This window comes from Oncorhynchus mykiss, chromosome 13 (assembly GCF_013265735.2).
Source record: "Oncorhynchus mykiss isolate Arlee chromosome 13, USDA_OmykA_1.1, whole genome shotgun sequence".
Classification (NCBI taxonomy): Eukaryota; Metazoa; Chordata; class Actinopteri; order Salmoniformes; family Salmonidae; genus Oncorhynchus; species Oncorhynchus mykiss.
In genome coordinates this window covers 26,942,524-26,955,575 of record NC_048577.1, presented here as the reverse complement: position 1 = coordinate 26,955,575, position 13,052 = coordinate 26,942,524, and the positions used below count along the sequence as shown (strand labels likewise).

The 13,052-nt window shown below is 41.6% G+C and overlaps 1 protein-coding gene across 1 annotated transcript; it reads left to right on the top strand.

Moving 5' to 3' along the window:
• The first annotated feature begins 5,428 nt into the window (after positions 1 to 5,428).
• Positions 5,429 to 12,811, top strand: LOC110487389 (zinc finger protein 271-like). The gene is made up of 2 exons (XM_021559319.2): positions 5,429 to 6,001; positions 11,782 to 12,811. Exons 1-2 carry the CDS (start codon positions 5,656 to 5,658, stop codon positions 12,330 to 12,332), a joined length of 897 nt encoding a protein of 298 aa, XP_021414994.1. The 5' UTR covers positions 5,429 to 5,655; the 3' UTR covers positions 12,333 to 12,811.
• Positions 12,812 to 13,052: the final 241 nt, after the last annotated feature.

Here is a 13,052-nt window from a genome sequence, read left to right as displayed (position 1 = left end):
TCCGCTGTCTGTGAATATCTTAACCGTAGATTCCTCAGGTTGGAATATGTAAGACATATGTCCCTCACTCGGACCCAAAACTATTTTAAAACATTCTGGGGCCTCACGCAACACATCCTCCAGGCTTTTGTCATTGGGTTCATGACATGAGCTGCAGAGCACCCCGAGAATTGGCCTAGGAGACATATTTCTATGTTTAATATTCTGGGCTTTATTTTAAAAATCGCATGCCTTGTTCTGGACATTTATTTATAATGCGTCTGCCACAGCCAATACCCCGGACATTCCTGCTTCATCAGAGAACAACCTTAAGGGCAATAAAACTGGGGGTGGGGGGCCATACACGTTCAAAAGTTCAAACACTGAACCCCCCCAGTTCAACCAGGTCCCTAGACATCAATCAGCATGACTACTTCAAAGGATGCAATATAGATATAAAATAACACACCCTCTAACACGTGACCACAGGAACAGGATGGCCTGGCCGGAGGCCCATATTTGGACATGTACACGTCATCATGGACACAGGGTCATAAATCAACATTTTGACCCGTGCCGTCTACTTTATTCTCTCTACTGTTGTTCCATGTTGTGAAAGTTCTCCAATGTATTACTGTGGTTACTGTTGTTCCATGTTGTGAATGTTATCCAATGTGTTACTATGGTTACTGTTGTTCCATGTTGTGAATGTTATCCAATGTGTTACTATGGGTTATTGCAGTACGGACATGTACACGTCATCATGGACACAGGGTCATAAATCAAAACTTTGACCCGTGCCGTCTACTTTAGTCTCTCTAACAGTAACAATAGTAACATTGTTTCCCCAAAAACATCTAAAGGAAGTTTGTTGTGAGGTGTCTGTCCTATATCGGAGAGATTTTTTGGGATGTCTTTAATCCCTTATTTATGTCACTGAAGTCTTTCCACAGTTTGTTATGTTACAGCCTTATTCTACAATAAATACAAATCCTCATCAAGCTACGCACAATACCCCGTAATGAAAAGCAAAAATAGGTTTTTAGAAAAAATGTCACATTTATTAAAAGAAAAAACATTATTATTATTATTTACATAAGTATTCAAACCGTTTACTATGAGACTCGAAATTGAGCTCAGGTGCATACTGTTTCCATCATCATTGTTGAGATGTTTCTACAACTTGATTGGAGTCCACCTGTGGTAAATTCAATTGATTAGACATTTGGAAAGACACACGTACCTGTCTGGCTACCACAGCATTCTGAAGCATTCATGCTTCTACACCTGCATTGCTTGCTGTTTGGGGTGTTAGGCTGGGTTTCTGTACAGCACTTTGAGATATCAGCTGATCTAAGAAGGGCTATATAAATCAATTTAATTTGAAGCGATACGCCATCCCACCCTGTTTGCGCTTAGTGGGACTATCATTTGTTTTTCAGCAGGACAATGACCCAACACACCTCCAGGCTGTGTAAGGGCTATTTGACCAAAAGGGGGAGTGATGAAGTGCTGCATCCTATGACCGGGCCTCCACAATCACCCGACCTCAACCCAATTGAGATGGTTTGGGATGAATTGGACCGCAGAGTGAAGGAAAAGCAGCCAACAAGTGCTCAGCATATGTGGGAACTCCTTCAAGACTGTTGGAAAAGCATTCCAGGTGAAGCTGGTTGAGAGAATGCCAAGAGTGTGCGAAGCTGTCATCAAGGCAAAGGGTAGCTACTTTGAAGAATCTAAAATATATTTTGATTTGTTTATCACTTTTTTTTGGTTACCACATGATTCCATATGTGTTTTCATAGTTGTCATGTCTTCACTATTATTCTACAATGTAGAAAATAGTAAAAATAAAGAAAAACCCATGAATGAGTAGGTGTGTCCAAACTTTTGACTGGTACTGTGTGTCATGAATGTTTTTACATTCAGTTACATAAAGTCACTTTCTTACCACTTCTTCCATAGTCAAACATGTAAGGAAAGATTTTTTTTTAATCAAAATGTCAAAGTCAAAAATGTATTGAATTTAAATGGATTTACCCAACCTACAAAGCACGTCATCACAGAGTGGCTGTACAGTTCTGCTCTTTTATTGAGTGATCAAGTCTAGATTAAACCTCATAGGAAGACAGTTTTATCATGTGGAAGTTTCATTCAGGTCTCTGTTTAACTAGATACTGTTTGTCTTTGGCAGGAGAGAGACCAGACTCTCGCTATGACAGCAGGAAGAGTCCTTCAGGGGAACCAGGCCCAGAGATGCACAAACCAGCGAGACAACACCACCACTATTGTAGAAAGAGTTTTACCGTGTTAGCTACCCTGAAAAGGCATGAGAGACAACACACAGACGAAAAGCCGGGCACCGATGACGTGGATATCGATTTAAGGCAGCCGCCTGCACCTCTCTGATTCAGAGGGGTTGGGTTAAATGCGGAAGACACATTTCAGTTGAATGCATTCAGTTGTACAAATGACTAGGTATCCCCCTTTCCCTTTGCCTATAGAGCTCTGCTATAAACATGAGAGAAAGATTAGATTTTATGTTCTGCATTATTATTATTATTATGGCGCCCACCAAGTTAAGAAATGATGGTATGTTCTGAAAACTAACTTCAGGTTTTTGAGGAATCTAGTCTCGCAGGAAGACAGTTTTATTTTATGGAGGTTTAATTCAGTTCTCTTCTTAGTATTTAACTAAATACTCTGTCTTTGGTATGAGTGAGACTTATCACTGTTCCTACTTTGGAATGATTTTTATTCAGTTAGGTAGCCTGAAGGAGCATGAGTGGACAAACACAGGAGAGAAGCCTTACCACTGCACCCAGCATAAAAACTGATTTTCACGAGTAGGGGACCTAAAAGCTCATGAGAGGACACACACAGGAGAAAATCCTTTCCAATACTCCCAGTGTGTAAAGAGTTTTGTCTGGTTAGGGAGCCTGAAGGAGCATAAGAAGACACACACCAAAAAAGCCCCACCACTGCTCTCTTTCTGTGTGGAAGGACATTTTTCCAATCACAGAACCTGAAATCACATGAGAGAATAAAGGCGCTGTGTTCTGACTTATATTTTCTGACTGAGAATTTGTGTTTTTGTTTATGCCACGTGAAATCATATTGTTTATGATTATACCTGTCTATATAAGGTCCCACAGTTGACAATGCCCATCAGAGCAAACACCAAGCAATGAGGTCGAAGAAATTGTCCATAGAGCTCCGAGACAGGATTGTGTCGAGTCACAGATCTGGGGAAGGGTACCAAAAAATGTCTTCTGCATTGAAGGTCCCCAAGAACACAGTCGTCACGATTATTCTAGAATGGAAGAAGTTTGGAACCACCAAGGCTCTTCCTAGAGCTGGCTGGCCGCCCGCCAAACTGAGAAATGGGGGTAGAAGGGCCTTGATCAGGGAGGCGACCAAGAACTTAATGGTCACTCTGACAGAGCTCCAGAGTTCCTCTGTGAAGATGGGAGAACCTTCCAGAAGGACAACCATCTCTGCAGCACTCCACCAATCAGACCTTTATGGTAGAGTGGCCAGACGGAAACCACTCTTCAGTAATAACAACAGGACAGCCCGCTTGGAGCTAAAAGGCACCTAAAGACTGAACTCTTTGGCCTGAATGCCAAGCGTCTTGCCTGGCGTAAAGCATGGTGGTGGCAGCATCATGCTGAGGGGATGTTTTTCAGCGGCAGGGACTGGGAGACTAATCAGAATCGAGGGAAAGATGAACGGAGCAAAGTACAGAGAGAACCTTGATGAAAACCTGCTACAGAGAACTCAGGACCTCAGACTGGGGCAACGGTTCACCTACCAACAGTACAACGACCTTAAGCCCACAGCCAAGATAACGGCGGAGTTGCTTCGGGACAAGTCTCTAAATAACCTTGAGTGGCCCAGCCAGAGCCCGGACTTGAACCCGATCAAACATCTCTAGAGAGACCTGAAAATAGCTGTGCAGCGACGCTCCCCATCCAACCTGACAGAGCTTGAGAGGATCTGCAGAGAAGAATGGGAGAAACTCCCCAAATACAGGTGTGCCAAGCTTGTAGCGTCAAACACAAGAAGACTCAAGGCTGTAATCGCTGCCAAAGGTGTTTCAACAAAATACGTAGTAAAGAGTCTGAATACTTATGTAAATATGATTTTTCCGTAAATTAGCAAATAAAATCTAAAAACGTGTTAAGGGGTATTGTGTGTAGATTGATGATTATTTTTTATCCATTTTAGATTAAGGCTGCCATGGTAACGTAACAAAATGTAGAAAAATTGAAGGGGTTTGAATATTTTCTGAATGCACTGCAGGAGCAGTATAGACCTAGTCTGTTCATTATATACATCTACATGATGTATTGTTACACCATGTAGGAGCAGTATAGACCTAGTCTGTTCATTATATACATCTACATGATGTATTGTTACACCATGTAGGAGCAGTATAGACCTAGTCTGTTCATTATATACATCTACATGATGTATTGTTACGCCATTTAGCAGCAGTATGGAGGTCAGTGGGGGACAAAATTATTGACACCCTTGATAAAGATGAGATAAACGACACTATAAAATAAAGAATTAAAATACTGAGCTATATTGTATGTAAAAAATAAAGGGAAATTATATTATTTTATACTAATACAATTGCTCAGAGAAAGAGATTTAGTTTAACATGTAATTGTCATAAGGGAGGGTCTGAATTATTGGCACCCATATTTTCAATACTCCAGCACCCTCCCCTCGGGAAGATAATGACACTGAAATGTTTTATGAGATTAGAGAACACATTGGGTGGGATCTTAGACCATTCCCCCATACAGAATCTCTCCAGGTCCTTGATTTATTTTGTCTGCGCTTGTGGACTGCCCTGTTCAATTAAAACCACAAGTTTTCAATGGAGTTCAAGTCCGACGACTGAGATGGACATTGGAAATGTTGATTTTGTGCCCAATTAACCATTTATTCTTTGTGGATGTTGATGTGTCTTGCTGGAAGATCCACTTATGGCCAAGTTTCAGCCTCCTAGCAGAGAGTTAAACCAGGTTTTGGGCTAAAATATCCTGGTAGTGGGTAAAGTTTATTTATTTATTTCATACAGTAATTTTTGCTCATCTTTATCAAGGGTATCAATAACTAGGGGCTTATTTTGATATCTAGTTATTTGACTGAATCAGGAATACAGATGTGGAGTAGATGTTGAGTTTGTTTTGAATTTTCATTAAAAAAATCAGACCTAATCAAACAACACTTGTTGCTCTTTGTACGTGTTGATATAATATTATTATTTAAAAAAAACTTTTCCCTAAACTGCTTTATAATATTATAATTCAATGAAGAAAATAAAAATAGTTTTCCTTCCTCAACTGCGTTTCCTCCCTCCAGACAGCAGATGGCGATATGTGTCTTTCAGGCGATGTTTCTACTGTGACGTATAATCTAGTGGACGGAACGCTTCTTCAACAACTGCAGCCACCTCGGTAGCTCACTGGACATCAAAGTCGGAACATTCAAGCTCTTTAGACAATTTCGTGGTTTAATTACCACTATGATTTAAACATAGTTATGGGGAAACAGCTAGCTACCCCATTTAATTTCATATTTACGTTGTAAGTCAGCTAGCTGGCTGGTTAAGTTAGGACTAGTCTAGTCGCTAATGCTAACTATCTATTATCTCTGACCATGAGCTCACTAAGCTACTCTCCTCCTGCTGAAGAAGAGGTGGTCTGCTGGACGGAGAAAGAAGCTCTCGTCAAAGAGGAGGCGGAAGAGAAAGATGTTACAATACAAAAACAAGTAGAGGGTGAGGCTGTTACCGTGAAAGAAGAGGAAGACGCCTTCAGAGTGAAAGAGGAGAAGGATGTTACTGTAAAAGATAAGGAGGAAGATGCAGTTTTTGGAGTGGAGGATGAAGTGAAAGAAGATGAAGACGTTTTTGGAATGAAGGATGAAGAGGGTGAGATTACTGTCATATTAGAGGAGGATGAAGAAGAGAAGACTGGAGAACTGATTAACACCCGTAAATACAGTGAGTACTATCTTATAAAACAGGGACATTGGTCTGATTAACACCAGTAAATACAGTGAGTACTATCTTATAAAACAGGGGCACAAACTCTGCAATTGTTAAACTAATGTGTGATTTTAAAAGGGTGTTCTACACTTGAATATGTTTTTGTATTGTCAGAATTGTTCATGACGTCCTCCAGGGATTTAAAAAAAACTTTTCTTGTTGAAAAGTGATATATAAATACATTAAAGTATAAACACATAAAAGGGAAACAAATACATGTTTTGAGTAAAATAAAAATTCAACAACTGCAAACTAGAAGGAGTGAGTGATCGCATACTAAGGCATTCAAGGAGTTGGCTTTGATGGGAAGTCGTGATGTCATCCAATAGGCAACCTATCTTCATGTGAAATTCATAATTTAAAAAAAAAATCCTTCCTGTTCTGTCAAGTTGGTTGTTGATCATTGCTAGAAAGCCATTTTCAAGTCTTGCTATAGACTTTCAAGACAATTTAAGTCCAAACTGTAACTAGTCCACTCAGGAACATTCAGTGTCATTTTAGTAATCTCCTCCAGTGTAGATTTGGCCTTGTGGTTTAGGTTATTGTCCTGTTAGGACAGTTTTTTGTATTCAGATCTCTGAAATGCTCTCTAACTACGTAACATTTAGTGTCTCCTTATGTTACGCTGGGAAAACCGTTTTCATGGGCACAGAAATCCTAAATAATTTCAGAGTTTGCTAAATCCAATGGTTCTCACCGAGAGTCACTTTAACTTTATTGACAACACCCAAATGGATACTGTCATTAATGTGGTTCTTCAATAATTACACATTCTTAATACTGAAGCTGTTTAGTTACAGTCACATGTTCAACTATCATCAGCTGATCCAGGAAATCATTTTCTGAATGACAGTCACGTGACAAACATCACGACATGCAACAACAACCAAAGTGCTTCTTCATTCATTACTCTGGTAAAGACAGTTATGCCGTGCTCCACGTTGGATCCAACATCCCTAACAAATTTATGTTTATAATGTATTATTGTCTGCTTGATTTACAGTCGGGTCTCGTTAGCCTGTTTGCGCACAGAGATACTTAGCTCATAATGTGTGTGGGATTATTCACAAAATTATCTGGTGATCAGGTTATGAAATGTCATGACAAATACATTTTAGATTCCATGTTTCACCTGAAATATTACATTATTTAAAGTCCTAGGTCTATGTGATTGTTAGTGAAGTTATGAGTCCTACAGTAGGTCTATGTTGTTGTTAGGTGAAGTTATGGGTCCTACAGCAGTTCTGTTATTGTTGGGTGAAGTTATGGGTCCTACAGCAGTTCTGTTATTGTTAGGTGAAGTTATGGGTCCTACAGTGGGTCTATGTTATTTTATGGTGAAGTTATGGGCCAATTTTTTAAACCCTCATTGTCAGGCTGATGTTAAAGAGCATTTTACTGGTTGAAGTGTTTTTTAAGTATAAAGCAGTTGATTTGCGATAATAACACAAACATATTAACCAGGACATTCAAGCGAGCCTTACAATTATAATCCGAAGTGATGTGAAATGCACTCATAAGCAACCTGAAAAGGGAGGCTATTTTTGCAGTCAGCCAATGAGAACCCCCTGAGTTTTCCCCCACAGTGGGGAATTAGTAAATAGTGACACAGAACTTAATGTGAGTTTCCTTGGGTAGCACTCCTAAATCTTGCACTGATAGTGCGCTGTAATATTCAGAATAGATTGTGAAAACTAAAATCTTCGCTCACCATTTTTGGCCCATGCAGATATACGACAGATATACGTGTCGCCCGCGTGCTAGCGTAGTGGCGACTCCTCCGCGGCTTCCCTGTTCCATCTACTGCTGCCTCCTGGACACTATGATCACTTGGCTACATAGCTGATACCTTCTGCACTGTCCATTAATCATGGTACTCCATTCTGTTTATTTTAATTAGATTTTTTTTCGGCCCCAGCCGCGAACTCAAGCTCTAGGTGTAGTTAATCCGACCCTCTTTGCCTAGTCATCGGCATTTTACCTGCTGTTGTTGTGTTAACTGATTAGCTGTGGTTGTCTCACCTGTCGTCTTAGCTAACTCTCCCAATCAACACCTGCGATTACTTTATGCCTTGCTGTATGTCTCTCTCAAATGTCCATATGCCTTGTATACTGTTGTTCAGGTTAGTTATCATTGTTTTAGTTTACAATGGAGCCCCTAGTTCCACTCTTCATACCTCTGACACCTCTTTTGTCCCACCTCCCACACATGCGGTGACCACACCCATTATAACCAGCATGTCCAGAGATACAATCTCTCTTATCATCACCCGGTGCCTGGGCTTACCTCTGCTGTACCCGCACCCCACCGTACCCCTGTCTGCCCATTATGCCCTGAATCTATTCTACCACGCCCAGAAATCTGCTCCTCTTATTCTTTGTCACCAACGCTCTAGGTGACCAGTTTTGATAGCCTTTAGCCGCACCCACATCCTCTGTTCCTCGGGTGATGTGGAGGTAAACCCAGGCCCTGCATGTCCCCAGGCACCCCCATTTGTTGACTTCTGTGATCGGAAAAGCCTTGGTTTCATGCATGTCAACATCAGAAGCCTCCTCCCTAAGTTTGTTTTACTCGCTGCTTTAGCACACTCCACCAACCTTGATGTCCTTGCCGTGTCTGAATCCTGGCTTAGGATGGCCACCAAAAATTATTTAATTTCCATACCCAACTATAACATTTTCCGTCAAGATAGAACTGCCAAAGGGGGAGGAGTTAGCCTGCAAAGTAATGTCCTACTTTCCAGGTCCATTACCCAAACAGTTTGAACTTCTAATTTTAAAAATGAATCTCTCCAGAAATAAGTCTCTCACTGTTGCCGCCTGCTACCGACCCCCCTCAGCTCCCAGCTGTGCCCTCGACACCATCTAGCTTCAGAGTTTTTTCTGTTAGGTGACCTAAACTGGGATATGCTTAACACCCCGGCAGTCCTACAATCTAAGCTAGATGCCCTCAATCTCACACAAATCATCAAGGAACCCACCAGGTACAACCCTAAATCTGTAAACGTGGGCACCCTCGTAGACATTATCCTGACCAACTTGCCCTCCAAATACACCTCTGCTGTCTTCAATCAGGATCTCAGCGATCACTGCCTCATTGCCTGTATCCACTACGGGTCCGCGGTCAAACGACCACCCCTCATCACTGTCAAACTCGCCCTAAAACACTTCTGCAAGCAGGCCTTTCTAATTGACCTGGCCCGGGTATCCTGGAAGGATATTGACCTCATCCCGTCAGTTGAGGATGCCTGGTCATTCTTTAAAAGTAACTTCCTCACCATCTTAGATAAGCATGCCCCGTTCAAAAAATGCAGAACTAAGAACAGATATAGCCCTTGATTCACTCCAGACCTGACTGCCCTCGACCAGCACAAAAACATCCTGTGGCGGACTGCAATAGCATCAAATAGTCCCCGCGATATTCAACTGTTCAGGGAAGTCAGGAACCAATACACGCAGTCAGTCAGGAAAGCTTTTTTTTCTCTAGCTTTTTCAAGCAGAAATTTGCATCCTGTAGCTCTAACTCCAAAAAGTTCTGGGACACTGTAAAGTCCATGGAGAACAAGAGCACCTCCTCCCAGCTGCCCACTGCACTGAGGCTAGGTAACATGGTCACCGCCAATAAATCCATGATAATCGAAAACTTCAACAAGCATTTCTCAACGGCTGGCCATGCCTTCCACCTGCCTACTCCAACCTCGGCCAACAGCTCCCCCCCCCCCCCGCAACTACTCGCCCAAGCGTCGCCAGCTTCTCCTTTACCCAAATCCAGATAGCAGATGTTCTGAAAGAACTGTAGAACCCGGACCCATACAAATCAGCAGGGCTTTACAATCTAGACCCTCTATTTCTTAAACTATCTGCCGCCATTGTCGCAACCCCTACTACCAGTCTGTTCAACCTCTCTTTCATGTCGTCTGAGAACCTCAAGGATTGGAAAGCTGCCGCGGTCATCCCCCTCTTCAAAGGGGGAGACACCCTGGACCCAAACTGTTACAGACCTATATCCATCCTGCCCTGCCTATCTAAGGTCTTCGAAAGCCAAGTTAATAAACAGGTCACTGACCATCTCGAATCCCACCGTACCTTCTCCGCTGTGCAATCTGGTTTCCGAGATGGTCACGGGTGCACCTCAGCCACGCTCAAGGTACTAAATGATATCATAACCGCCATCGATAAAAGACAGTACTGTGCAGCCGTCTTCATCGACCTGGCCAAGGCTTTCGACTCTGTCAATCACCATATTCTTATCGGCAGACTCAGTAGCCTCGCTTTTTCTGATGACTGCCTTGCCTGGTTCACCAACTACTTTGCAGACAGAGTTCAGTGTGTCAAATCGGAGGGCATGTTGTCCGGTCCTCTGGCAGTCTCTATGGGGGTGCCACAGGGTTCAATTCTCGGGCCGACTCTTTTCTCTGTATATATCAATGATGTTGTTCTTGCTGCGGGCAATTTCCTGATCCACCTCTACGCAGACGACACCATTCTGTATACATCTGGCCCTTCCTTGGACACTGTGCTATCTAACCTCCAAACGAGCTTCAATGCCATACAACAATCCTTCTGTGGCATCCAACTGCGCTTAAACGCTAGTAAAACCAAATGCATGCTTTTCAACCGTTCGCTGCCTGCACCCGCCCGCCCGACTAGCATCACAACCCTGGACAGTTCCGACCTAGAATATGTGGACATCTATAAGTACCTAGGTGTCTGGCTAGACTGTAAACTCTCCTTCCAGACTCATATTAAACATCTCCAATCCAAAATCAAATCATGAATCGGCTTTCTATTTCGCAACAAAGCCTCCACTCACGCTGCCAAACTTACCCTAGTAAAACTGATTATCCTACCGACCCTCGACTTCGGCGATGTCATCTACAAAATAGCTTCCAATACTCTACTCAGCAAACTAGATGCAGTTTATCATAGTGCCATCCGTTTTGTTACTAAAACACCTTATACCACCCACCACTGCGACCTGTATGCTCTAGTCGGCTGGCCCTCGCTACATATTCGTCGCCAGACCCACTGGCTCCAGGTCATCTATAAGTCCACGCTAGGTAAAGCTCCGATCATCCCAAAAGCCAACATCTCATTTGGCCGCCTTTCCTTCCAGTTCTCTGCTGCCTGTGACTGGAACGAATTGCAAAAATTGCTGAACTTGGAGACTTTTATCCCCCTCACCAACTTTAAACATCTGCTATCTGAGCAGCCAACTGATCGCTACAGCTGTACATAGTCCATCTGTAAATAGCCCACCCAGTCTACCTACCTCATCCCCATACTGTTTTTATTTATTTACTTTTCTGCTCTTTTACACACCAGTATCTCTACTTGCACATGCTCATCTGATGATTTATCACTCCAGTGTTAATCTGCTAAATTGTAATTATTCACTCCTATGGCCTATTTATTGCCTACCACCTCATGCCTTTTGCACACAATGAATGAAAGGGCCTATATTGGAGACCAAAAGTTGTCTGGCACACTGCTTAGGATTTCAACAACTTGAATAACTTATTTCTAGCCTACAATCATCAATGTTACTACTTATGTGAAAACAAGACAAAATTACTTGTTGCTAACTTGACTGTTTTAATTGTCAAATTTAAAAGACGTCAATTGTTGTACAACTTCATGGGTACACTCTGGGTATCACCTTTTACCTCAAATAAACAGTGGATTTCTGCTGTTGTGGGCCTTTAACCATCTGTCTGACTTTGTCGTTCACACAGGAGAGAGACGGGACAATCGTGGATCCTCTGGGGAGCCTAAACAACATCATGACGCTGACGAGGCAAAGACAAGTCTCTCCACATCAGATCTCCTCAAGAAACACCAGTGGAGACACACACGGAAGAAATCTATCTGCTGCTCTGACTGTGGGAAAAGATTGAACTCTTCATCAGACCTTAAAATACATCAAAGAATTCACACAGGAGAGAAACCTTACGGCTGTGATCAATGTGGGAAGAGTTTTACTCAGCGATGCAACCTGATAGTACACCAGCGGGGACACACAGGAGAGAAACCTTTTAGCTGTGATCAGTGTGGGAAGAGTTTTACTACATCTAGTTATCTAACTAAACACCACAGAATACACACTGGAGAGAAACCTTACGGCTGTGATCAATGTGGGAAGAGTTTTACTCAGCTAAGCAGCCTGATAGTACACCAGCGGACACACACAGGAGAGAAACCTTGTGGCTGTGATCAATGTGGGAAGAGATACTCTGATAAAAGATCTCTGATTAAACATCAGAAAATACATGGAGTTGTTTCATGATATCAATTAAATAATGTCACAATGTAGAATGTTTTAACATTGTAGTAGGTGTATTTTAATGATGTCACAATGTAGAATGTTTTAACATTGTAGTAGGAGTATTTTAATAATGTCACAATGTAGAACCCTAAACATTTGCCCCCTGTTCACTTGATTTCAGCATGATATGGATATTAGCCTCAAGGGGAAAATCCCGGCTCTGAAATGAAAGAGTACTATTTATATGATTTAACAAAAAGTGACTAACAAAAAAAGAGTCCCACTTGAATCAAAATGCAACACTTGTTTAGGTTTTCAATATATCCCAAACTGTTTCTACATATTGGTTATTGATTTGGACACGTTAAAACTGTGTTTTGACATTGCGCTATTCACATTTAGCCAAATGTAATTGAAAAGATGTCTTCTCAACACAACTTCATTTCAACATACTTGCAGTATAATAAATTGGTCTATAATCAATTTTATTAACAATGTAACATCACTCCAGTATTTCTTGACAACATTGAAGTGCTAATTGTCTTTATTCCACTACTGAAGAAGCATGATTCAAATCACCTCATATTTCAAACATTCAGCCTGACAAAATATACATGTTTTATTATTCCATGCCTCACCATTAAGTGATTTATTCACAATACATATTAACAAAGGGGTGTACATTTGGTTTTGATATTTCATATTTACAATTCATGTAACATTTAGTAATAATTATTTATG

Bases quoted from the DNA above. Each gene is read 5' to 3' on its own strand.
- LOC110487389 (XM_021559319.2), top strand. From the start codon at position 5,656: ATGAGCTCACTAAGCTACTCTCCTCCTGCTGAAGAAGAGGTGGTCTGC. The intron at 6,002-11,781 runs GTGAGTACTATC...TCGTTCACACAG, and splicing joins GATTAACACCCGTAAATACA to GAGAGAGACGGGACAATCGT.